The sequence below is a fragment of the Medicago sativa genome, chromosome 2 (genome assembly GCF_051527215.1).
Source record: "Medicago sativa cultivar Bolivia chromosome 2, Bolivia_mono, whole genome shotgun sequence".
NCBI lineage: Eukaryota > Viridiplantae > Streptophyta > Magnoliopsida > Fabales > Fabaceae > Medicago > Medicago sativa.
In genome coordinates, this window is record NC_140750.1 from 52093951 (window position 1) to 52120896 (window position 26946).

The 26946-nt window shown below is 35.0% G+C and overlaps 1 protein-coding gene, 1 long non-coding RNA gene and 1 other non-coding gene across 3 annotated transcripts; 1 reads left to right on the forward strand and 2 right to left on the reverse strand.

Moving 5' to 3' along the window:
• Positions 1–2581: 2581 nt before the first annotated feature.
• Positions 2582–3047, reverse strand: LOC146948774 (uncharacterized). Its single transcript, XR_015027019.1, has 2 exons — positions 2906–3047; positions 2582–2788 (listed from the first exon to the last, which is right to left on the reverse strand). It is a non-coding gene; the product is annotated as an uncharacterized LOC146948774 (long non-coding RNA).
• A 3583-nt stretch (positions 3048–6630) lies between these two features.
• Positions 6631–10375, reverse strand: LOC146948775 (ATP-citrate synthase alpha chain protein 2). Its single transcript, XM_085744987.1, has 13 exons — positions 10312–10375; positions 10013–10146; positions 9354–9530; positions 9068–9229; positions 8869–8949; positions 8507–8558; positions 8280–8394; positions 8065–8146; positions 7733–7828; positions 7534–7635; positions 7302–7418; positions 7054–7170; positions 6631–6966 (listed from the first exon to the last, which is right to left on the reverse strand). Exons 2-13 carry the CDS (start codon positions 10109–10111, stop codon positions 6895–6897), a joined length of 1272 nt encoding a protein of 423 aa, XP_085601113.1. The 5' UTR covers positions 10112–10146; positions 10312–10375; the 3' UTR covers positions 6631–6894.
• Positions 10376–26193: 15818 nt separating this feature from the next.
• Positions 26194–26300, forward strand: LOC146948776 (small nucleolar RNA R71). Its single transcript, XR_015029417.1, has one exon. It is a non-coding gene; the product is annotated as a small nucleolar RNA R71 (small nucleolar RNA).
• Positions 26301–26946: the final 646 nt, after the last annotated feature.

The following is a 26946-nucleotide window of genomic DNA, read 5'->3' on the forward strand; positions in this document are numbered from 1 at the left end:
TTATCCATGACCACACTCGGGACAAAAGATCGACATGAGAAATGAGCTTCTCGATGAACCTTCATTGATATGCAGGAACCTTGGTGTTCTTATCGAAGTTGGTCCTTACTCCTTACGTTATTCATGAAAGGTGTCCTCCCCACGGCTCATAGAGATCATTAGCTAGACAATCACAAACTTATAATTAATTTTTAATTTATTGAATCCTCGAACGAGTGAAAGAGTTTTCCAGGTTCTTAAAAGAAGAGCAAGCCGTAGTGGTTCATCCCCTTTTGCATATCCCACCAGAGATGAAATATATTTAGACCTCGTCCAAATTACAGGGGTTACTTGAGGAATATCTTTTTTAACAGGGTAATGGCTAATTATTAAGAATAAAAAATCACTGGGGTGGAATTTTATTTTTTATTTTTATAGGGGTTATTTTCAGATCTCGTCCAAATTACAGAGACTATTTGAGATATTAACCCAACTGTTAAAGTTTAACTTTGATGCTATGATATTTTAGTTAATAAATAAATTTTCACACCCCTTATAATATATATATATATATATAGACACACACCTCATAGATGAATTATTTCAACACCATTTTCTTTTTTAGTATGCAACAGGATCAGAAATAAATTCAAAAGTAATTTTTTTGTCTTTAATGAAGGTAGTAATTCCCTTTTGATCAATATTAGTAATAGGCATAGATGAATTATTTCAACACCATTTTCTTTTTTAGTATGCAACCCTATAATTTATCTTTTTTGGATCGATTTTATCCCTGTTTATCGCGAAAGGATAAAATAGAAAGAAACAGTTTTAAAAATTAAAGATTAGTGTTGACCAACGCAACCTAAAGAGACACTTAAAAATATTTATAATTTGAAGAATGGAAATTTTACACTATAAAATAATCAAACAAGTTTCTATTGCATGTAGCAAACAAGATAAAATATGTCTGAAATTATGAAGTTTATTTGTTTTATAACTATTTTTCTTTTCATTTTTGTCATTGTAATCGACGGTAGTCCTTATTCTCTTCTTTTTCTTCTCTTTAAAATTTTCGTCTTTATCTTATACACAATGTTTCATTCCCTATTATTAACATTCATTTTTTCTTAGTTAATATAACAACAAGGGATAGATGTTCATCTCATGCATATTGTATTACTCATTGGTGTAAACCTCCTCTTATTCCATGGTGCGTAATTCACAAATGTTATTGTGGGTTTAATTATGATTATAATAATTAAGTTCAAAAATAATTCCATGATACTTCTAAGAATATAATTGTATGTGCAATTATATTGTACATTTATGATTCTCTTGCTCGCCAATCTTTGTTCGTCGTTCATTTGAGGTAAATGTAAAATGGCAAATAAAGCATCCATTATTAATAATAATTTTTCTTCTATATAGGCTCTTGGGTTGGATACCTAGTTAAAAAAAAAAAACTCTAAATTTGAACTAGCGTGTGAGCCCGTGCAATGCATTGGAAAAATTATGCTTGATCATGGGAGCTTATATTTTATAATATTTAAAAAATTGAAAGGAATTTTAATTAAATAAAATATAGATAAAGAATATTGATATTAATGACGGAAAAACAATGAAAATACGATATAGAGGGGATGTAGCATATACTACTTTTAAACCAATAATCAGAATAAAAGAGGCGAAACAATAATCAAAACAAAATACATATGTTGATGATGCTTAACAATAATAGAATGCAACGACGTGTTTCTATTAAAAAATAAGCGTTGCTTCCACCTATTTTAATTACTTTAGTTCAACTACAAATAATATAAGACAACATAACATGAGTATCACAACTTTCTTTCAACATGACCACTCTAATGAACAATCATCAACATTATAAATTGATTTCGGACGTAATATTTTTATGGTCGTGGACTTATGAATCGATTTTATATAATATAAATTTGGAAAAGAAATACCATTTATAGCTTCAACTACGCTTCTTACAGTCTTAGAAAGCTTCCAAAAAGGTTGCGATGAAAGAACTTAAACTTCTCTAACTTTGCTTTGGTAGAAATCTTAGAGAGGCAATAAGAAAACTTACAGACTCACTCACATAGGACATGATTTAAAAAAAACAACACTAAAATCATGTTGTAGCAATTTTTTTAGGAAATATAAAATAAAGTAAAAATAAAAAAGAAATACATAAAGATTAAAGATTGGGGGCATGAGAAATGACCCAGGTACAATCTAAATGGAAATAAACCATACCAAGTGGAACAATCCTAATATATTCTAATAAAAATTCACTAGTCACGGACGCAATCCAGCCAACCTGCGCACGGGTACGAATCCAAGCTACAAAAAAATATGAAGAGCGAACTTCTGCAAAAACAATTAGGATTTAAGAATGGGGAATGGACCTCCCGCCAACACGGTATCAAAATTAAAGTGCCAACAATGATTTTTTTTCCAAAAAAAAAACGGGGAAGACAATTATTATTATTATTATTATTATTATTATTGCTAACAGCGACACTAATGGCCATTTTACATTTCTCTTTTATGGATAAAGAAAAAGTATCGACGTATGAGAGAAATCATATAAGTAAAAACAATATATTTTCAAGTACAACTTTATTTTTCTTTCAAAAAAAAAGTACAACTTTATTTTAATAAGTACCATGAAATTATTTTTAATCATATTTTTTAATTCACTCACAACGACAAATGAACTTTAAACATTGTAAAGATAAAGGAGATCCGGAACACAAATTCTGAGGACAATCTCCGACGGTTAAGCAGTAAAATTCTGTTGTGATGCCAATAAGAAAAAGTGTATGTTAAAAATAGGGAATGAAACCTTTTATATAAGAAAATAAGATAAAGAAGAAAATTTTAAGAAGAAAAAAAGAGAATATTGACTTACCGCCTTTGATTCCTATGACAAAAATCAAAAGACAAAAAATCATAATAGAGATAAAATTGAGAATTTCAGCCATATTTTTCTTTGTTTGTATGTGGTAATAGAAAATTTTATCTTTCCTTATTTGTACGCAGTAATAGAAAATTGTATGCTCATTTATAATGTCAAAATCCCCATTTTTCAAATTAGAATTATTGTTAAATGTCTCTTAGGTATAACAAAATGTTGTATTTGTCTTTATAGTTAAAATAATTGATCACGTTACATTAATTAATATCACACATAAAAATCTTGATGTTCATTGGAACTCATTATTTTGTACTTATTCTTTTTACTTATTCTTTATTATTATTATTATTATTATTATTATTATTATTATTATTATTATTATTATTATTATTATTATTATTATTATTATTATTATTGTTATTATAATAATAATTATTATTATTATTATTTGTATTTTATCATTTCATGAGATACATAGGGAAAAATCTCGAAAGAGAAGTTACAGGGTTAAATGATACATCAATTTGTTGTAAACACATACTATATTAATCAATTAAAATATTCATAGGATTAAAGTTAAGAATAGAAAATATAAAAATTTAATGAGTTGAACAAATGCACAAGGAAAGAAAGGGAATGAGTTACGCGAGATAGTACGTGCCTTTATTTTGGCACATAAGATGAAATTTTGACTTGAATTCAATGAGATTTATAAACATAGGCTATGTGCTTATTTTTTTAAAGTTAAACTAGACTACACAAATTGATAGTGGCGAGAATCAAACTTAAGATCTTGAAGAAGAGTATACTTCAACGCCCAAAACCAACATCATCCATAAGCTATATGCTTAAAATTAATTATAATAATTCATATTATAAATCTCTAAGGAGTTAAATCTAATTAAATTATTTAAATTATTGTTCTCTTTTTAGGTTGGTCGGGAGATGTTGACTTGGATCGTAGAGTATTACCTTCTCAAGGTCTCATGTTTGATTATCTCTGGTGACAATTTCGATGGACTAATTTATCTCCGTCAAAAAATAATATTACCTTCGTCCCTAAATAAAGGACCGTTTTACCGCGGGAATTGAGAAAGTTGATAACAATAATAAATTTGTTTATAATTATTATTGTTTTTACAATTTTATCCTTAAGAGAGATAGTTAGTTTATGTTTTCAACATAGTATTTATTGTTGATTGAAGAAAAAGATGCAAAATAAATAAAGGTATGTTAGTAAAAAAATAATTTATGTAATTGAAAATACCAAATGAGTCTTATAAAAAAGGACAAAAAAAAATCTCAAAAGGACCTTATAATTAGGGACGGAGGTAGTAATAATAAAGTTATAGGAGAACCAAAATAATTGCAATGTATTTACGTGCATCCAAGCTTTTGACTACATTAAGAGCACATTTGATGGTCGAGATATGATAAAGACATGATATAATATAAGGTTGTATAGAGATAAATTATGATATAAAGATAATGAGGAAAAACATTTATCCTATTATATCTTTGATGTATGCATGATTACAAACAGAAAAATGGCAAAGAGGGTTATGGGCGTGGGAGGAAGAGTTAGTAGAGGAGTGTAGGACTTTATTGTTGACTGTTTCGTTGCAGGTTGCTCACGATGATGTCTGGACTTGGATTTCGGATCCTATGGAAGGTTACACGGTTAGAGGGGCTTACCAAACTCCAACTGATGATGCGCATCTCAACCATGGGGTTCACTTGTTTTCTAATGATCTTCTGTGGAGGAAGGACGTTCAGCTTAAGGTCTTGATTTTTGCTTGGCGGCTCTTTCAGAATAGGCTGCCTACCAAGGCTAATTTATTTCGTCGGGGGATAATTCAAGATGAGGATCAAATGTGTGTAGGTGGGTGTGGTGTGCAGGAGACTAATGAACATCTATTCTTAAATTGCGGTGTTTTTGCTCAGCTTTGGCAATTGGTTCGAAATTGGTTACACGTTTATATAGTTTTGCCGTCAAACACAAAGGATCATTTCCTTCAGTTTGGTTCAGCTTTTGGTCATGCAAGATCGGGATGCTCTTTCATGTTTATGATTTGGTTTGCGACTTCTTGGGTTATCTGGAAGGAGAGAAACAACAGAATTTTTCGGGGCAAAGAGAACTCAATTCTTAAGCTTTTGGAAAATATAAAACTTCTTTCTTTTTAGTGGCGTAAGGCAAATTGTGTAGCTTTCCCTTATCAGTTTCATGATTGGTGTCAAAACCCTTGGTTGTGCTTGGGTGGTACTTATTATTTGTTTTTATTTTGTTTGATCTTCTGATGTAAAATTTGGTCTATTCTCTCTGACACACCTTGTACTGGGGGAAAGCTTGTTGGTGTTAATATAATCCATTTTGATTTCTTAAAAAATAAAATAGAAAAATGATGTATGTGATATGATATACTCCTACATCATTATGAAATGAAAAAACTACCTTTGAAATCAATTACCCTTTTTAACATATTTTAATATTATACATATACAACAACATCACTAAAATAACATCACTAAAAAGAGAAAAAAATATATAAATTAATCTAAAAGGGTAACTTTTAACATTCACTTTTTTATCAAATGTGTGACTCTTAGTCGCTCTTGAAATACCAATAATCTTCCACTTAAGTGTGAGTTCGTTCATTGTTATGGATATACTCATCCTCAAACAAAAGTTTGGAATTGGTTGAAAACACCACTCTTTAATAGAGTCGTATTTACTTTCTAATTTTTTTTTGGAGTATGTTAACCAGTGCCCCGGGGCATTGGTTAAGCAACCAAAATTGGTAAGCTTTTATAAAAAGGTAGTGTATTTATTACTTCATTAAAAAAGTAAAAAGTTACATTTCCAATACAAAATTTATATTTAAAGATTGCTTAACTAGTGCCCCAGGATACTGGTTAACAAGACCCTTTTTTTTATTGTTTAAAATTTGTGTTAGTTTTACTTGTTAACAAGGAAGAAAGAGACTCTTCAACGAACTTGTTTGCATCTCCGGAAACAATTGATTGATTACGAAGCATTGCTCTCTCCCAAAATTGCTCTCTCCCAAAAATGTAGGTCATAGTTTTGGGGCACAACTCCGTAATCAACTTTTTGTCCACTCTTAATCTTGATTTTTAATTTCTTAAATCATTTTCCAGCATTTATTCTGTTAAAATCTCTGTAAAATCACATTTCTACATGTTATGATTTCACCAATGTACCTTTTTTAAATGGTTCGTGTTATACATAGCTTCTTGTAAATGAATGTGGTTTTAAATAAGTTCATTAAACTTCAGACCATGGCATACAAATTTTGCACTTATTATATTTTAGCCAAATATTCCTTTAGAAAAAACTAAATGATTGAACTCGAGTGGTTAATGAATTTAATAAATATTGAATGATTAGAGATATCAGAGTTTGGACCTTGACTAGAACAATCTTTCAATAGGTTTAACTTTTCACTGATCAATAGAACTTCAGACAGTAAAAACCCATTTTCCGTGGGAGTTGGAGAGTTTAAATTAAAATAAATAAATAAATACACATACACATTTTGCACAAATAGAGCAATATGTCATGAAGATTGCTACCCAAGAGTCCAGAGTTTTCCACAAAACAATATATAGATAAATTTATTGAGATTTCAGAGACCCTTTAAAGAAGAAAATTGAAGTTGTCATAAATAGGAAAAATCAAGTTACTTGTTGATGAAGATAAATTTGATAGCTTGAAATTGAAGCTTGACATAACATAAATGAATTACACGTGTCACTTTATTGAGTTTAAGACTAAACTACCAGAATTCTACATGATACAAACATTCTCAACCACCTTATTAGATTATTAAATTTTTAACAATCTATGCTCTCTCTCACCAAATTTCTCAATTCTGGTAGATTGGAAATACAATTATGAATCAACAATCACTACAAACTAAACATGATTAAACTTTAAGACAAAGCATTGACATAAGAATTGATAACTAAGCAGAAGCAGTGATGCACTGGATTGCCTGTTTGCATATGCCAGTCATTGTTGCTTCAGGTCCATATACCTGAAAAGAGAGAATTAATCAATTTTTTGTGACTAAACATCAATTAGTTTCTTAAAACAATCAAGTAAGACATGTTATATAACCAACCTCAATTGGAATGCCAATTTCATCCCCAAGTGCCCTCATTTTTGCTAGACCTCTTTGGTAGTTGGGACCTCCTCTCCTCACATAGATGTGCATGTTTGCTTCTTTTAGCTTTTGTTCCTGGTTAGTAATACATCAACAATCAATTAAGGGCTTGTCAAAATCAATTTTTTTATAATCAAACACAAACGGGAACTAAGGCTTAAGTAAAACAAGAAAGTTATCATGAGGTAGTATGTTATAAGGCTTACCTTCTCCTTCAGTGCCCTAATTATGCCACTGAATGTAGCAGCAACATCGGTGAAGTTAGCTATTCCCCCTCCGATCACAAGGGCTCGCTTTTGTCCATCAGGATTCGCAGTTGCGCACTGCAAAGAGATTATCATGGAGATACATAATGACATTAATATCTTGTTTCAAATTAGCATGCATTTGATAATACTATTATAGTATACAAAAAAAGATGAGATATGAATTATTTACATCAATTACAACTCTTGCATACTGCAAGACCTCGCCTTCCTTGGGTGCACCGCTGTATTCTGCATAATTTCCAAGTTCAGGAGCATAACCAAGATCTCCTACCTGTTATAATAATTCGTATAAAAGAAATCAGTTGCTTAATGTTTCAAGAACATAGAGTTTATGAATGAATTTAGTTTTAAAGAAATAAAACACGCACCGTATCAGCGTAGATTACACTGGCACCTCCTCCAGCTACCATAGTCCAAATTCGTCCCACTGGGTTTAACACCGTGAATTTTAAAGATGCGCTTGTCTGGAAGAAGGAAACATTCAAACAAAATATCCTAAGATTTTCATAATAAAAATTTATAGGACCGTGATAAGTCTAGTAGTAATAATATTGTTCTCATTCATAAGATATTATTACAAGGAAACACTATATGTCTACTGAATAAGAATCAAATTGTTTAAGATTAGCAACTTTGGGGCAAAGTTTTAAATGAATTGAGCATATGATTGTTCGTAAATGTGTAAAGTATATTTATTCACCTTTTCGTCTAATCCATGAATGAAAGACTCGGTAGGACTCATAACCCTTCCAAATGGCAAAGGAAATTCGATGTTTCCCCATCTGAAAATAAAAAGAACATCCATAATCATTTATAATTAAATATCACAGTTGATTAATTCTAAGTGGTTAATTAAAGATATGATACTAATCCTTCAAATAACAATTAATATTCTCGGCAGGGGAAAAAACTCACTTCTTGAAGTTCTTGAAAGTAGCAGTGTCATCTAGCTCTCCTCTCATATCCAAAGGATAAGGCTTTCCATCGACAAGAGCGAAAGGATTCATCTCTAAGAATGTGAAATCCAGATCTAAAATGATAGGGAAAAAGAAAACAGAATAAGGAAAATTTTCATGAAACTGTCAATAAAATTGTATTCACATGCACATTCATGTTCTGTAAATGGATAGTTCGCACTATACCTTGAAATATATTGAAAATCACCTTGAGAAAATCTTCAAGTTCTCCCTTGATCTAAAAGCATGAAGGAAAAACTAATAAATAATTGAAACAACTTGTCTGCCAACATAAACTAATTAGTTAATCAATAAGTAACACACCGCAACTTATGATTAAAGGTGTGGCTGGTGTCCGACACCGACACATGTAGTTACACTCAATTACTTTATCTTCTCAAATTTTGATTGGTGCGACCATCTCAGGGTCGTGCATGTGTCGGTAATTTATCGATAACCAACACAGAAAGCTGGAACACATTTTTGGTAAAAGAAAGGCACCATAGTTGACATGATCACAGAATAACAAATTAGCAAAGTGAATATACCTCTAAGGGGAGGGTAGCAATAAGTGGAGAGATATTCTCTGATGTAAGAGATTCCCCTGTTGGAATAAATACAGTCTTAACCTGAAATATTAACAAACCACTTTGTAGCTTATATTGAATTATAAAGAAATAAATGAGCAGGATTTACTTTGAGTATTAAAGTTTTAGGTAACAAAGAAAATATAATTCATTTTGGTACCTTATCCCAGTTCTCTTCAATATCAATTCCTCCACATTCAGAAAAGCTTATACTGTTCCCTAGTCTATCTGAGACAATGTTAAGGTAGAACTCTTCATTATGTGGGACGAAAGGCTCAACAATGAAGGTCGTAATAGGTCCTTTGCATCCACCCATCTCAACCTATATTTTAAAGAAAGACATGAACAAACACTTAAAGCATGAACATAAAGCACTAAGAAAAGTTGATAAAAAAAAAATGGGAAAAAACAGTTCTAAAGTTTGGAGGACAGAGGAGAAAAATCACCTCTTTTCCTAGACGTTCTTTTACAAAAGCTGCAACTCCAGCCACATCCAGATTCAAGGCAACCAAACCACTTTTGCCACGTTTTCCAAATAGCATGTCAGGTTTCACAACCAATTTGGAAGATGAAAGCCATGGTTCCTTCTCTACTAGCTCATTGATATCGGTTGATTCAGTAACCTGAAGAATTAATCAAGAACATACAACAACTTTAGATCATTTCAAGATTGAACCTTTTCAATGTGAAAAATTGCAACTTCTCACAAACCACTGTTGCATACATCATCACATAACAGTACAGATCAAAATTCAAAATTAGTTGTCATATTGAATATAGATTACTCCCTCCGGTCACATTTATAAACAAAAAACAGATTTTTAGGTACATTGAATAATTAATGTATCTAACCTATAACTGTGACTGGATACATTAATTTTTCCGCACTCACTAGTCAAGGATCGAACTCTAGACCACATGCTTAAATTGGTAACTTGTATACATTTGCACATCATAAGATGGTAAAAAATAACCACATCATGCATTTTATCTTACAAGATACAAACATCAATGTGAATGAGTAATCAAACCCAACAAAACTTAAGCTAAAAAATGAAATTCAGAGCTAAACCATCAAAAACAAGAACTATAAAATAGTACGTACTTGTGCAGACTTAATTGGCAAGTCCTGTCCAGAGATTCTCTTAAAATGTTCCTTCAACAACCTCTTAGAATCATACTCTCTGATCTTCTTACGTGCCATTGCTTCTTCTTAAATTTTCAATACAAATTATTTCCCTTCATCACAAAACAAGATAAACCCAGATCAAATTAGCTTAAAGGGTCATCAAATCTCCAATCAAAAACAAATTTTGTAAAAACTCAAAAAAATGATCACAATTATACATGAAAATGAGTATGAACAATGAAGCACATTGAGAGAGAGAGGGAGAGAGTAGCTACCGTTAGAGAGAGAGAGAGAGGGATAGGTAGATCCAATGGTGAATGAGAAGGTGTGATATTGGTTGGTGGGTCTATGAAATGAAATATGTATTTATAGAGTTAGGAGAAAGAACATGTTACAATGAAACTGAAAAAAAAGGATATGTTGGGTATTATGATATTGTTTTGTTTTTTTATTGACAACTATTATTATAATAAATACTTGTGATGTAGCACGAGGTGCGCGCGAGATGCATAAACTTTTTTTTGACAAAGCGAGCTGCATAAACTTGACAAGATTTAGATGTACAGACTTGAACAATGATTTAGATAATATGGTTGGTTGGGTTTTCACAAAAAAAATGTGCTTTGTTAAGCTTACTTACCACTTTGGATATCTTCCATATTTGAATGTTTTTCTTTTACTTACCACCACTTCTTTTTTTTTTTTTTTGGTACAACTTACCACCACTTCTATTTGAATGATAAGAAGTTTTTACTGTTGTTTTTTAAGAATATTCTCAATTGATTTTTTTTTTTAAATGTAATTCATACAGATTGTATAAAGGGATTTTACCGTCTCTTTAAAAGTACCGTTAGAAAGTGAAATGTATTTGTTATAAAAAACTTTTTTTAAAAAGATTTTGAGAAATGATTGGACTTTTTTAAGTTTGGAGTTTGTAACACTTACATTGTTAAAGTTAATTTGTTCCCAAATCTTTTAAGTTTTTAAATGTTTGCATTGTTGCCCTTCTATTCACCTTTATTAATCTTTTACTCTGTTATTACTGAATCTTTGGGAATACTTCCTTTTCAACAAATCGGCCATAGTTTTTTCTCTTTAGGTTTTCTCTTCCGGTTTTTCATTAGGGAGTGGTTTTGGATCAATTTTTGACTTAAAATCATCCCTCATAATCTTTTTCTCTCTATATCAATCTAAGTAAGTGATTTTCACATAGATCTAGGTTTTTTCTTCGTGATTTTCGTCATCTAAGTGTGGTGGTGTGTTGTTCGTTGTCTTGTGTGGTGTTGTTTTATTTGTCGTTTTGTTGTTGTGTTGTTTTGTCTTTTTTCTAATACACATCTTCACGAGACTTTCTTCCCTAACTGGGAGGGAAGAGAATCTCTTTCGGAGTCATCAAAAATTTATCTTTCATTCATCTTTATCGAATACCTAAACAAAGGAATGCATTTGAAAATTATGCTTCAATTTTTTTAGCTTTCTTTCCTCTTAAAATTGGTTGGTCCACACAATGTGTTCTTTTTTTTTTCTTTTCAAAAGTGGTTCCATACTATTTTTAGAAGAACATAATTTTTTTTGTTGTGAAATGTCTAATGGATGGAGTTCCCTTAAGGTAAATAACCGGAGAATCCTATGTTAAAACATTGATCCCCGTATATTGCAATGTTCTTACCAACTGAGTTATACTCATGGATAGAGCTGTCAAAATGAGTTAGCCAATATAGGTCAGTCTGCTAACACAGATAAAGCACAAAGCTTAGGCTTTAAAATTCTAGCATGCCTCTAAGTCTTTGTTTGGAAGTTTGGAGAGGAGGGAAATAGACCACTTTGGGGGCGGGAAAAAGAGATGAAAATGGAGAAATTTTTCACTTTTTTTTTAAAGAGTGTTTTTATAAAGAATGATAAATTAATTATGACTAATATATTTTTCATTTTAAGAATACCATAACAATATAGATTAAATTTGAAGAATTCATATAAATCTTAAAAAAAAAACCCAAAACCCTCATCCGATACAATTTTTTAGTTCCTCAAAATGAGAGAAATTTTATATCATGATGAAAAAAGACCCCCAAAACCCTCCATTCACAATGTCTTTTATTTCTCCCACTTACTCCTTTCTTATTTTCAAAGTTCTCTACCCCCTTCTCCTCCAAACACGCAAACAAAGCCTAAATAGTTTGCTACCCATTAGGGCTAACCCATATGAACTATGGGTAGTTAGATTGGACCAAATAAGTAAAATGCTAAATAAATTAGTAATATTTATGAAGCATTAAAGATTTACCTTTCTATGACCGCACAAATATTTCCTTTTATGTAATCAATTATAAGGCAGCTCAATGCATAAATACTAAAAGAAAGAAAAAACTTCAAATTTTAATGAATTGTAAAACTTGGAAAGATTATAGTTTTAAGAAGGAAGCTAGTTTGTAAAAAAAAAATGGAAACTAGTAAACATAAACGAAGTTGCTACAAATGGAAAGATTATAGTTTTAAGAAGGAAGCTAATTTTAATGATAAGTTATCACGAGTTTTGTACTTACAAGGCAGTGGTAAGGACATGTCTAAGGTTGAGACGTTGGTTGCAACATGGAAGGTCTTGAGAATAGTTCAAGGAGTAAATAGTCTAGTGAGAAGTATGTATTGAAGTCTTGATCGCTCTAATGGATTAGAATGATGGTTTAAGCTACCCGGTGGGAATCAGAGTAGCGCCATGGAAGCTGATCGATTAATCATGAAATATGGAAGTTTAGTATGAAAGAATGTTCGGTTGGTAACACAAGTTGAACAAGGAGCACCATAAGACAAGCGAGGATTTCTCGATGTGATAAGTAAGTATGAATGTTTATATAGTCAGTGTTGGCTGAGGTAGAAGTTTAAAGTATGTATCTCCACCAAGGTTAGATGGGAAAGACAAGAGTTGCTATATACGAATTGGTCAAGAATGATGATATTGGAAAACATGCAAGAAATCATAAGGTTTTCTCATGAGATTCAAGGTAAAGATCGAAGTAACAAGAATGATAATCGGTATTCGGATCAGGTAGTAATGCTCAAGTAATACTTGAAAGGATTATTTGAAGATTCAAGTTTAGTGTTCCTAAGAAGAGAAACAAGTTCATGTCAAGAGGTACAAGGATTTCCTACGAGTATGTAAACGGTATTGCGAGTATGTATATCGGTTAAAAAGGAAGAATCCACCTTCGAAGTTTAAGTATGATAAGTTGTAGGGAGATGCGACTCTCAAGTTTCGTTCAATGAGAATCATACTCTCGTATGCAATACTTGTTGAGTGAAAACGATACTTGTTAAAATATGTTAAGTCATGATTTATAACTTTAAAGGCTAAGATTGGTATCAAGGAACTTGGGAACGATGTTTATTTTAAACTCATGGAATTATACATTTTCGAAACTGATGAGATACGTCGTAAGTAAACTCGCTTAAGACGTATAAACTTCAGGACCAACTTGTCGTGGACAAGTTTTAGACGAGTAGTAGAATCTTTTTTTCAAAAATATAGAAATTTGTCCGGTGATCCTGTGGCACCATTACACAATCAGTTTTGGAAATGATAAAATCTTTTTAGTCATGTACAAGTTCGTTCCAAGGACCCGAATACCAAAGTTTAAGAAAATTTCTTCAAGAAAGATTTTATAACACGTATCGTTATCATTTAACAAGAGACGTCACTTGAAAGTATGCGCATGGTAGGGAAACGACAATGTTTGTATGAAGCCAATATTCTACGGGATACGCGGAAATATGTTAAGAATGTATGATGTATGTGCAAGTAAATTTGCTAGAAAGTTTCAAGAACACGTTAACCACACGTTGGTTATTAGATTGCCAGATGAAGTAACAATTTGATTTCACTCCTTTATATCGAGCTATATGAGATACCCATTAGTTCGGGTGCAATAAGATGCAAATGTCTCAATGTTACAAGTAAGCACTGCAGGGCAAACCTGGTTTCCGTAGGATCCCAGTTAAAAGGCAAATCCTGAGTGTTCATGTTTATAATAAGATACCTTTATGAATGGTTTATGTTAAGCGGGTAAGGTAAGTTCCAAGTCATGGTATATTAAGATCAAGAAGGCTTTGTTCAGTTGCATGTGGGTTAAGAAACAAGATGAGAACATGATACGACAAACCCTTTTGAATATGTTTGAATAGAAAATGAGTGGCTCAGACCATAGATGGTAAGTTTTTGTCATGAGGATTGGTATTCGATCTCTAAATTTCGAGGACGAATTTTTTTTAAGGGAGTTAGGATGTAATATCCCGCCTGTCAGTATCGGTATATTACTCGTTGACCGTGTCAGATGAATTTAATTCATGAAAAGTAAGTTAATGGAAATATTTCATGAGATGTCAGCTTTTTACGGGAAAAGTATCAGAGTTGTTTTAAACACGCTTGAGGCAAGGGCAAATTGGTAATTTCACGAAAAAGGGATATTTAATCAAGTTGGGGCCAAAATATCTCATTTTCCCTTTGTGTTTCTCTCTCTAGGTTTTGGCATAAGCTTTCTCTCCCTTCTCTCTTCTTCCATCGATTTCTTTTCTCTCTTCCCACCTCACAAATTTATCAAATCTTCTTCCCTCAAGGCAAGGCTTTGATCTATGTTTCTCCAAGATCATAGAGATGTATGCAAGCTAGAGTTTTGTTGGAATCTCTCCTTTCCTCTTATCCCTCATGCCACTCTCTCTTTTTCTCTTCACCAATCTTTCCAAACTTGTTCCTTTATGGTCACATAAGATTAAGGAAGTGTGTATTGTGTTTGATTCTTCTATTTTCTCCTCTTGAAGAAGTGATTGGAAAACTAGGGTTTGATGTATGGTGAAGATGGATTCTAAATTGGTACAAGGAATGGTCTCTACATGATCAAGGTAATAATATTAAGTTTGAATGGATTGATATTTTTATCCTTCCTCACAAAGAATTCCTCTTGATGTTAAGGTTTGATTATGAGTTTTGAGGGTGATGTTAGGAGCATGGTTTGGAGCTTGATAAGGAGTCTTGGTTTGCAAGAATAGGATGACAAGTTTGAATGGTAAGGGTTAAGAGTGCAAGAGAATCAAGTTAGGGTTTTGATGCTTGGACGCTTGTTAATGCTTCAAGATTTTGCTAGGTGAGTTCCATAGATAGACTTCCAACCCTTGGGATTTATGATTATGTCTTGTATAGAAAGTATGAAATTCTAGGGTTTTATGTATATGGTTAATTGCCCTTTTTATGCCATGCATGCTATACATGTTAATACTTGCCATATGCATGTTTTACAAGTTTCATATGATCAATTATGTTCCAAAATACTTAGAGACACTTGGTTTGAGGTTTTTGGGTCAAAAATACCATTTTTAAGTGTTCTGGACTGTCCTAACTCGCCACAGCGAGCTAGAACTCCGAAAAGGGGGTCCTGCTCGCCCCCAACTCGCCACGGCGAGCTACCACTCGCCTCCCCAGCAAATCTACTCGCCTAGGCGAGTAAGACAGTGAGAAACCTCACTGTTTTGCTTGCTTCAGGCAGGCATGGGGATTCGCGACGCGGTTTTCTCCGTGGTGTCTTTTTACGAAAGTAAACCCCTCAAACCAAGGTCCCAAATGATGATCAATGAAAGCATGATTCTTATGTTAAAGAGGCAAGTATTATACATATTAGTAAGGCATGGCATACGAGAGAATCATGTCATGAATCGGGTAGTAAGTTACTCATTAAGCATGGGAAAACTAGAGCCTCGACATAGTCGTCGAGAACTAGCTAGTTAGCATGAATTCTTAGAATGACAAGACGCGAAGTATAAGCTCTTCGCATATGTTTAGAGTGTTTAGCAGGTATGTTAAGTCGTGGTTTGATTAGTTAATCACTCCACCAGGATTAGGAATGTACAAGCATGAACAAGTTTAAGTTTACCGCTAATCGGATCGACTCAAGGGTCCGAGGTAATAAGCAAGCAAGTATGAATATGTTTAAGCATACGTACGACAAGACTATGATTATTAAGTATGTGGCATGTCTCTTGTTATCCACGCCAGGGGGATACAAGAGGTTCTCGATCTAAGGGGAATGATTCAAGCCATAAGGGACCCGCATGTCACTGAAATTAACAAGACGTAGGTGTTCGTGTCTCTTGTTATCCACGCCAGGGGGATACAAGAGGTTCTCGACCTAAGGGGAACGGTTCAAGCCACAAGGGACCCGCACGACACCGAGGGAGTCCGATGTACGTACATCGGTCATGTATGGGATTGATCTTGGGGTTACTCCACCCGGGACTATCCGTAAAATGAATCAAGATAATAATTGTTTGTTCAACGCTAACCTAATGAATGAACTTAGATACGCTATGCATGATATGAATACAATTATGTTTCGTATGATTATGATTATATTATGGCATGTAAGAATGAGTCCATGCACGTTTATGTTTAAGAACTAGAGCACTAGGTGCTATAAGACAAGTACAAGGCATGGAATAGAACAAGTAATGAACATGATACCGATGACGATCTTAGGTTTCCCCTAATCGTCCGGTTTAGAATCGTGTCATGATTATGTTATGTTTAGGCCTTGATACGTAGAGCGTATACTTGGCAATGCGGTTCTAGGTTCCCTCTCTACCGCCATGACACGTATTGGAAGTGAAACCTATAACAAGTGAGATAAGCCTAAGACGGGTCTAGTATGCACTACCGTCTAAGTATGCAAGTCCCCACACACGTATAATCAACCGTCAGGTTGTAATGTAGACACGTGGTGACCGTAGGTTTCCCCTCGAGGTTGCCTATAGCCTAGGATTTAGGGGAACTCACTGAGACATTATGTCTCATCCCAATCCTTATTTGTTTCAGATAAGCAGGATGTTATGCAAGCTTGAAGTCAGATGGAAGTTCAGTAAGTGTGCGTTCGTGTTGCTGCAAGATGCTTTGGATTTTTAAGGATGAAATTATATATGTATGGTCGAGATGTTTATGTGATTTATGTACGAACGCAATTTGTTGTATAAATATTCATTCGTATATAATTTATGTTGTAAATTTTAATGTATCCAGTACTAAAATGGCGCACATGCTAGACTTTCTAGATACGTCTAGTATGGGTTTTACATTTGGTATCAGAGCAGGTCGATTCAGACCGTGCCTTGGGTCATTAAATTACAACTAAGGAAGTGGGACCATTGGGTTCCGGGTAAATGTTCTAGTTGTTGTTGTTAGTTGAGCCTGATCAACTCAATTTAACATTCGACGATTAGAATGGATGCCTGAGAGCTGAATAGGACCCAGGAGGAACGAAGTATGTGATGAAGAAGTAGTATATTTGTATCTAACCATGACCGAAAGTTTCGGTAAGAGTTGTTATTGGAACGAGTTTATGATATTCTGGAATGTCAGTATAAGGTTACAAGATAGTTAGAAGTCGACGTATGTTGACGGAGTCAGCAGGCTCTCAGGAAGGGTATTATATGAATGAAGTTAAGGACATGTATGTTCGGAAAGTTACGTAAGTGGCAACGTAATGAGGTAATCTATTCGTAGTGGAGGAAGTTAAGGATTCAAGGGAAAGTTTTATGTTATCAGGATTAAGGCATTGATTTCCGACGTGCCAAGAATTGTATCGAAAAGGTTGAAGCTGCCATGCATACGTTATGGAATGTTTTACGATGCTAGGAATGAATAATGTGCATTGGTTACTTGAGAAAAAAAAATATAGTTGGAGAAACTCACCAATAGCGAACTTGGAACGAAATTTTCCGTTTTTATGAAATTTACCCGTTCGTTCCAATGGTTTGCAATGACTATTAGGGAGATGCCTTCACTATAATCTTTTATGTGATGAAAATCTTTTATGACATCAAGTAATGAATGCATATCATATCCTAAGATTTCCAAGGAAAAGACATGAGCAACCATCAATGAAATCGATACGGTTTAAGTTAGCTTTGGAAGTTAATGTGTTAAGAATCAAGAACGAGCCAAGACCAAGAGTATAGAATTCCGGCACTTAGAAGGAAAGTTACAGATGTTTATGCATGAGGTATAAGGTGAGAAGTTAAAGCGGAGCAAGGTATGAGAAATCACAAGGTTCCCGGTTTTGTGGAGTTATGACGTATCTCTTGAACCTATGTTTTGCTTAATAGACTTGCTAAAGCTCGATATGATGTTGAATCATAAAGTTTAAATAATTTTGGAAAAGATTTATGTGTATGGGTGATTGAGGTTGATAATTTGAAAATTCACGAGATTTTCTAGGAACCGGTTTGCTACGACACTCGTAGAGCGGGCTAGACTTATTAGAGTCTAGAAATGATGACACGTATGTGTTATCAACTAGTTCTATGAATTTGGAGCAACGACCGGGGCCTAAACTCAAAATATATTAGAAGATTATCAACGTCAATGACCAGTGCGCTAGTTTACAGAGATTTTTTTTAAAGAAAAATCAGTGAGTAAGCATTGGTATGATTAAGCAAAATATAGTATGCGAAGATACGAAGGTACCAGGCTAGATGTTAAAGAAAGATATGTACAAGTACTAGATGAGGTTGTTAAAGGAATTCGATGTTTTCTCGGAAACAAGTTCAAGTATGATATGTATACCTCAGCAGATAAATTCAACTGGTAAGAACAAAGGGTTACCCCCAATATAAGTATTATGAGCATAAGATAAGTTATCACGAGTTTTGTACTTACAAGGCAGTGGTAAGGACATGTCTAAGGTTGAGACGTTGGTTGCAACATGGAAGGTCTTGAGAATAGTTCAAGGAGTAAATAGTCTAGTGAGAAGTATGTATTGAAGTCTTGATCGCTCTAATGGATTAGAATGATGGTTTAAGCTACCCGGTGGGAATCAGAGTAGCGCCATGGAAGCTGATCGATTAATCATGAAATATGGAAGTTTAGTATGAAAGAATGTTCGGTTGGTAACACAAGTTGAACAAGGAGCACCATAAGACAAGCGAGGATTTCTCGATGTGATAAGTAAGTATGAATGTTTATATAGTCAGTGTTGGCTGAGGTAGAAGTTTAAAGTATGTATCTCCACCAAGGTTAGATGGGAAAGACAAGAGTTGCTATATACGAATTGGTCAAGAATGATGATATTGGAAACATGTAAGAAATCATAAGGTTTTCTCATGAGATTCAAGGTAAAGATCGAAGTAACAAGAATGATAATCGGTATTCGGATCAGGTAGTAATGCTCAAGTAATACTTGAAAGGATTATTTGAAGATTCAAGTTTAGTGTTCCTAAGAAGAGAAACAAGTTCATGTCAAGAGGTACAAGGATTTCCTACGAGTATGTAAACGGTATTGCGAGTATGTATATCGGTTAAAAAGGAAGAATCCACCTTCGAAGTTTAAGTATGATAAGTTGTAGGGAGATGCGACTCTCAAGTTTCGTTCAATGAGAATCATACTCTCGTATGCAATACTTGTTGAGTGAAAACGATACTTGTTAAAATATGTTAAGTCATGATTTATAACTTTAAAGGCTAAGATTGGTATCAAGGAACTTGGGAACGATGTTTATTTTAAACTCATGGAATTATACATTTTCGAAACTGATGAGATACGTCGTAAGTAAACTCGCTTAAGACGTATAAACTTCAGGACCAACTTGTCGAGGACAAGTTTTTGACGAGTAGTAGAATCTTTTTTTCAAAAATATAGAAATTTGTCCGGTGATCCTGTGGCACCATTACACAATCAGTTTTGGAAATGATAAAATCTTTTTAGTCATGTACAAGTTCGTTCCAAGGACCCGAATACCAAAGTTTAAGAAAATTTATTCAAGAAAGATTTTATAACACGTATCGTTATCATTTAACAAGAGACGTCACTTGAAAGTATGCGCATGGTAGGGAAACGACAATGTTTGTATGAAGCCAATATTCTACGGGATACGCGGAAATATGTTAAGAATGTATGATGTATGTGCAAGTAAATTTGCTAGAAAGTTTCAAGAACACGTTAACCACACGTTGGTTATTAGATTGCCAGATGAAGTAACAATTTGATTTCACTCCTTTATATCGAGCTATATGAGATACCCATTAGTTCGGGTGCAATAAGATGCAAATGTCTCAATGTTACAAGTAAGCACTGCAGGGCAAACCTGGTTTCCGTAGGATCTGATAGAGCCAAACCGCAAGCGCACGGCCTATCGAAGTAATAGTAGTAAGTAGAGTATCGTTCCGCTAGGGAGTTGGTCAATTTAATTAACTTTCAATGAATGATTAGAGGAGAGAAAGTTGGTTAGAAAGGGTTTGATTGCTGAAGGTAAAAACAATAATAATAAAAGGGTCTTAGGATCATTGGTTCATCTTAATAACTAATCCTTCACTTGACAAAACCTAAACTTCTAATTTCATGGTTTACACACTAATTTCTAAAGACCGGTTTCCCTTAGCCCCTCACCTTTCCGATGAAAGTCCGGTGAGAGTTTACTTCTAGCAACCAAGCCTATTTCACTGACATGATTACTAGAAGATGCATAGAGGATTGAAACTACTCTTTGTCTCAATAGTTGCAAAGACTATTTCACTGTTTTGCAACTATTGTCTAGATTCACTTGTTCCAACATCAAGACTCCGCTCTCGCTTTATGAATTGATGTTTGGGATGATGGATTAACGATTATCAAACCCTCCGCTTTCGCTTCCACAGTTTGATAATTGTTAATCCACGTTAAGACGGTGAATCTAGATTAGAAATTAGGGTTACATAGAAATTAGGGTTTAGACATGTTTTGTTTAGGATTGAGTCATTAGACTCCCCAATAATCCTAAGACTAAGAAGTCTACTCACTCATGTTCATCGTAGACATGGAGGAAGAAGAGAGAAATACGGTAAAATAAATTGCAAAGAAAGTAAAAGGGAAAATAAAGACTTTTATTAAAATTGCAATTGAAATAAACAAAGTAAAGCATGATTGTTCATGGTGGAGAGCTACTCTATTTATAGCTTTACAATCGACTTAGAAACTAAGCAACTAAAAGGGTAAAACAGTAAAGCTGCAACAGGGTAACTTGGCCTTGAAGAAAAAGCAGCAAAAGTGGCTCTGGAGGGTGGCACGGCCGTGCCACATGTTGGCACTGGCCGTGCCAAGCTTCTGACTTGGTGGGAACATATTTTTGTCCCGTATCTTCGTATTCTTGTGCTGTATTTGCTCTAGTCTTCTTTCTTTTGCTCCAAGACACCTTCCACCATATATTTATTCCTAAAATAAAATAAAACATAATTTGAAGTAAAATATTCTAATATAAAATAAAATGCAATAAAACTAAATCAAATCGAAAATAAAACTAAACTAAATAAGGCAATAATTAATACTATCTAAGACTCATCAAACTCCCCCACACTTGAATCTTTGCTTGTCCTCAAGCAAAAGGCAGCAACATAGTAGCAACAAAAGATTTGATTATGGCAATATTAAGAACAAATGTCTCTAGAGAAAGGCCTTGCCTCAAGTACACTAATTACTATTTCAAATACTTCTCATGAACCTATTCTACCCAACATCAAGTCTCAAGTGAGTGTGTGTGTGCAGTCCAACCATTTTCTTGCTCCTGTATAAGACAGATATTATGAGGAATAGGTTCTATCCTTAGTGCTAAAGTAACCGAGAAAAGTCCTTTCTTCATTTCATATAAGAGTGATGGGAATTTGAGTTAAACATTAAATTAGATATAACAATTAAGCATAAGGGGCTGCAGATGCTTAGGGGCTATCTATCCTCGTAGGGAGTCTTCTCGGATGTAATTGTCCTTTCCCCCTAGATTCAAAATCACCCTAAGTAGTGCTGCAAAATTATTGTTTGTTTCATCTCCGCGTAGGAAGTCTTTTTGGATGTAATTGTCCTTTTCCCCTAGCATTGATGAATTTGTTTCACTTTAGGTTCAAATTAGGGAGTCACCACCACAATTAGGAAGTTAGGGATTGTCCTTTCCCCCACATGTTGGTGCCATTCTCCCGCCCCATTTAACATTAACAAATTAATAAGAATATAACAATTAAGAGCAATTTGATTAATTTTCCCACACAAACTTATACTACTTTTACTCTTAAGACTTTAAAGGGTCTAAGTTAACACTAGAGATAGAACGTGTTCCTTAAAATACCTATTCATACATTTACTCAAGGATTGCAACCGGGTGCTTTTCTCATTGGAGAATTTCACAATAAAACATGATATGGGTATAGCAAGAACACAAGAAACACAAGAAACTATTTTCATGTACAAGAGGCGACCTAAAGAAGAGATAAAACAAAAATTTTCATGCCATTTTTACATTAAAAAAAACAAGCTACTTAGTCATGCCTCTTACTATAAAAACAAAACGAAAGAATAAAGTTCAAGGGAGTTTGGACACTACGACTCTAGACACTTTATTAGGCCCCCCCCACACTTAGGGGAAGCATTGTCCTCAATGATTCAAAAGAAAAAGAAATTAAAAGAAGAAGAAGAAGAAGGAGTAGAAGAAGATGATAGAGATAGGGAGAAGAAGAAGGGAAGAGAGGAAGAGGAAAGCTCACATTTGTTTATTGAGGTCCGTAAGGAGGACCTTGAAGTTGGAGGTGTTGCATCATCCGACGGAGCATCTCATTATTTTCATCATTGACACGGTTGCCCCTTTGAACTTCATTGCGAAGGCCGGAGATCTCAACACCTTGCCTTTGTTGCTCGGTGCTCATCCTCTCGATTTCATTGTGAATCCATGTCCATTGTTGATTTTCATGAAGCTCACCGGTTTCATGGCCATGGTGCCCCTCTTCATGGTGCAAGTTAGCACCTTCTCCTTCATCATGGTGCAAGTTAGCACCTTCTCCCTCATCATCACCAAGAACCTGCACATCATTAACATACAACCAATTTTCTTCCACCTCGGTGGTAGTCCGAGATGGGTTAGGCAATAAAAACATGATTGGCACGTTTAGCTTAAGTTGGTAATGGAGGGGTGGACGATGTTTGATGAAATTCATAGCAATAAGGGTCTCTATGTTAAGCCTATTATTTCCCTCAATTGGTTTGATCCCCTCATCTTCACCCACTCCAAAACACCTAGCTATATATGTAATGATGCCACCCACCACTATGTCTCCTCTACCGGCCGGTCTAGTACCGACAAAGTCTAGGTGATCAATCAAATAAAAACAGGTATTGACGGGGTGGTTGTGGAGCATTGCCCATAGCATGAACAACTCATCGGTTCTAGTGTTTCCTAGCTCGGTTCTACCCCAAATAGTGCAAGCCATTACCCTCTGAAGGTACCTAAGTACGGGGTTGTGAATATTGCTAGCTTTGTTCGCCCTAGGGACGTATTTGTTAAGACCGGTGATTTGTTTCCAAAAGGCAGCTGGGTCATAGTTATCCGGTTTAAGGCTGGGATCCCAATGATCATGAATATATCCCTCATTTGCAAAGCCTAAGGCATCACAAAAGTGCTGAAGTGACATGTCATAATCAATATTCATTAACCGGAAAACAACTCTATGGTTAGGGTTATCAAAATTCATCTTATCTTTAGTAAAATCTATTGAGCTCAAGAATTCATACGTGAAATTTTCATAACCCCTCATAGGTTTCAGCAATTCAGTCCAACCTAACTTTCCTATCAACCTAGAAACATCATCAAGCAGCTCTAGCATATCTAAAGTATGGGAATCAGGATAACGAGAAGGGTGCAGATGTTTAGAGATAAGATTTTTATACCTGTCCCTTTGCTTGTTGTTTTTGAACTGGATCTCATGATTCTTCACTTGGGCTTGCTTCTTTGGGGGAGGTCCTCCTTGAGAGCTTGCTGGTTCTTTACCACTTCTTCTTGAAGCCATTGACCTTTGGTAGAATTGGTTTTGAAGGTTTAGGGTTTGGGAAAATTTTTGGTGGAAAGGATTGGTTTAGGGTTGGGGTTGATGTTTAAGGAAGTTTTGTTGGTTTGGATATGGAGATTGGTTAAGGTTTTGTGGTGTTTGGGTTAGGTTTTGAAGGATTAGGGTTTTGGTGAATTGTGGGTTTGGATGGATGAAAGATGTTTTTGATTGGTGGTTTTTATTTTGGGTGAAGTTTGTGGTTGATTGGTGAAAGAATGGAGTGATTTGGTTAAGAATTGAGGGAGATATGAAGGTTTGAAGGTTTGAAGGTTATGGTGGTTTAGAGAGAAGTTTGAAAGATGAAAGAGGGTTGTGGTTTGTGAATGAGGAAGAAGGAAGAAAAATTTGAAGTTATAGGGTGCTAGAAGTCGGGCACGGCCGTGCCACCTATTGGCACGGGCCGTGCCATCATTCTGACTTCAATGGCCATTTTTTTTTGTTAAAAACTTGGCACGGCCGTGCCATACCTAGCACGGGCCGTGCCACCTTTCTGGTCCTGGGGCTTCAGAATTTTTCAATTTCTTGGTTTTCTTCGAATCAAACTTGGACAATTACCTACAAAACAACTTAAAACAAAGAAAAACAAAAGAAAAGCAATTAAATGCGTGGGTTGCCTCCCACGAAGCGCTCTTTTAATGTCATTAGCTTGACGGTTAGAAAGAGTCCTTAGAATGGATCAAAGATATCATATTGTGTAGATGACGCTATAAAACGTTCTTTCACAACATGATCGTTAAGCATGCAACAAGAGTAAAGAGCGGGACCCTTCATAACATTTTCCAACTCGTATCCTACCATTTTATCACTCACTTGAAAGACTATCCTACCAAGTTTCACATCAATGAGAGCTCCTGCAGTTGCAAGGAAAGGTCTACCTAGGATTATGGGGACGTCATCGTCCTCTTCAATGTCAACGACTACAAAATCAGTTGGGATGTATATCCCTTCTATCTTAACAGGTATGTCCTCGACAAATCCTACAAGTTTCATGGTAGAACGATCAGCAATTTTCAATTCCATCTCGGTAGGTTTCAATTCTCCTATCCCTATCCTTTTAAGAAGAGACAAAGGCAGCAAACTAACACTAGCTCCTAAGTCACATAAGGCTTTGTTTATGGATTCATTCCCAATTTCACATGGTATGGCAAAGCTACCTGGATCTCTAAGCTTAGGGGGTACTTCTTGGATGATTGCACTAGTTTCCTTAGCCAAGGCTATTGTCTCATTATGCTCTATAGCCCTTTTCTTTGAAAAAATTTCCTTTAAAAACTTGGCATATAGAGGCATCCTAGACAAAGCTTCAGCAAAGGGAAGTTTTATGCAAATCTTCCTAAGTATGTTAACAAATTTTTCAAACTTACCCTCTAGTTTAAGCTTATCAGGATTTAAGGGGGATGGAGTTTTGTTTTCTTCAAGTGGTTTAGCTTCTTCTATCACAATTTGATCACCTAAAGGCTTGACATTTTCTTTCCCAACGTTTTTAACCTTAGCAAAAGTTTCGCCTAACTTACTACCCCTAAAAGATATGACGTTAACTTGGGCTTTGGGATTGGCTTCGGTTTGACCAGGAAAGACTCCCGGTGTTTGGGAAGATGTAGCCACTTGTTGGGCTATTTGGGCGATTTGTGTTTCAAGCATTTTAGAGTGGGTAGCAATAGAATCAACCTTGGTATTGAGCTTGGAAAGAGAATCATTCAGAAATCCAGTTTGGTTTTTGAGTTCTTGAAGTTGTTTGTTTTGGTTGGCAATAGAGTTTTCCAACAAAATTTCCAAATTGGATTTTTGAGTGAATCTTTGGTTGTTTGCATAACCGGGTGGTGCTACTTGTCCATAGGGATTTTGGTTTTTGTAAAAATTTTGATTTTGTCTCATACCTTGGTTGTATTGAGCATAATTCATTTGCTCAACACCGTTAATAGCACTACCTAGTTGGCAATCAACACCAGCATGACCAGTTATACCGCATATTTCATAAGAAAGAGTAGAAGCAGAATTGATAGCACTAACGTTGAGTTTTTCGAGTTTTTCAGTTAGTGTATCGATTTTAGAAGCAAGGTGGTCATAGTTAGAGACTTCGTGTATACCTGCCTCCTTTTTAGAGGGTGAAGAACTAGTGATGGCTCTCTCGTCGGTCCACTTGTAGTGATTTTGAGCCATGTCTTCGATCAAGGCATACGCCTCCGTGTAATTCTTGTTCATAAGTGCTCCACCTGCAGCTGCATCAACAGACATCTTAGTGGTATAAGACAAGCCATTATAAAAAGTGTGGACTATAAGCCACTTCTCTAGGCCATGGTGGGGACAAAGTCTTAGCATTTCTTTGAAACGCTCCCACGCCTCATAGAGAGATTCCCCATCTTTTTGGTTGAACCGCGTGATTTGGTCTCTAAGTTTAGCGGTTTTAGATGGTGGAAAGAAACGGGCAAGGAATGCTTGCCTCATCTGATCCCATGAAGTAATGGAACCGACTTCGAGGGAATGGAACCAAGCGCTAGCTCTATCCCTTAAGGAAAAGGGAAAGAGATGAAGTCTTACGGCCTCTTGGTTCTCCTTCATGGTTCCACTAATTCGTAGGAAAACAGAGATGTGAAGATTGGGATCCTCAGTGGGGGATCCCGAGAATTGGTTTTGCTGCACCAAGTTAAGTAGGGCAGGCTTAATTTCAAAATTGTCATCCTCAACCGTTGGGTACACAATAACAGCTTGTGGCTCAGCCGTAGACGGCGTTGCATACTCTTTGAGAGTGCGATTGGCCATGGCGGTGTTATTTTGTGCGTCTCTCCTTCGTCTATGCAAATACCTTTCGATCTCGTTGATTATTACAACTCGATTTCTGGTTTTTCGCATAAGAATTTGAGAACCCAAGAAGTTAGTGATAACAGAAAAATAAAAATAAAAACAGAAAAAGAAAGAGAAGAAGAGAGAATTCTAATCACTAAGAAAAAGCTAATTAAATTAGTTAACTCCCCGGCAACGGCGCCAAAAACTTGATAGAGCCAAACCGCAAGCGCACGGCCTATCGAAGTAATAGTAGTAAGTA

What these genes read in the sequence shown, in the direction of transcription:
- LOC146948775 (XM_085744987.1), bottom strand. Translation starts at nt 10,111, where the DNA reads ATGGCACGTAAGAAGATCAGAGAGTATGATTCTAAGAGGTTGTTGAAG. An exon ending in TGCCAATTAAGTCTGCACAA is followed by an intron (nt 9,531 to 10,012) that starts GTACGTACTATT and finishes TTAATTCTTCAG; the next exon opens with GTTACTGAATCAACCGATAT. An exon ending in ACTTTCAAGAACTTCAAGAA is followed by an intron (nt 8,147 to 8,279) that starts GTGAGTTTTTTC and finishes TTTTATTTTCAG; the next exon opens with ATGGGGAAACATCGAATTTC.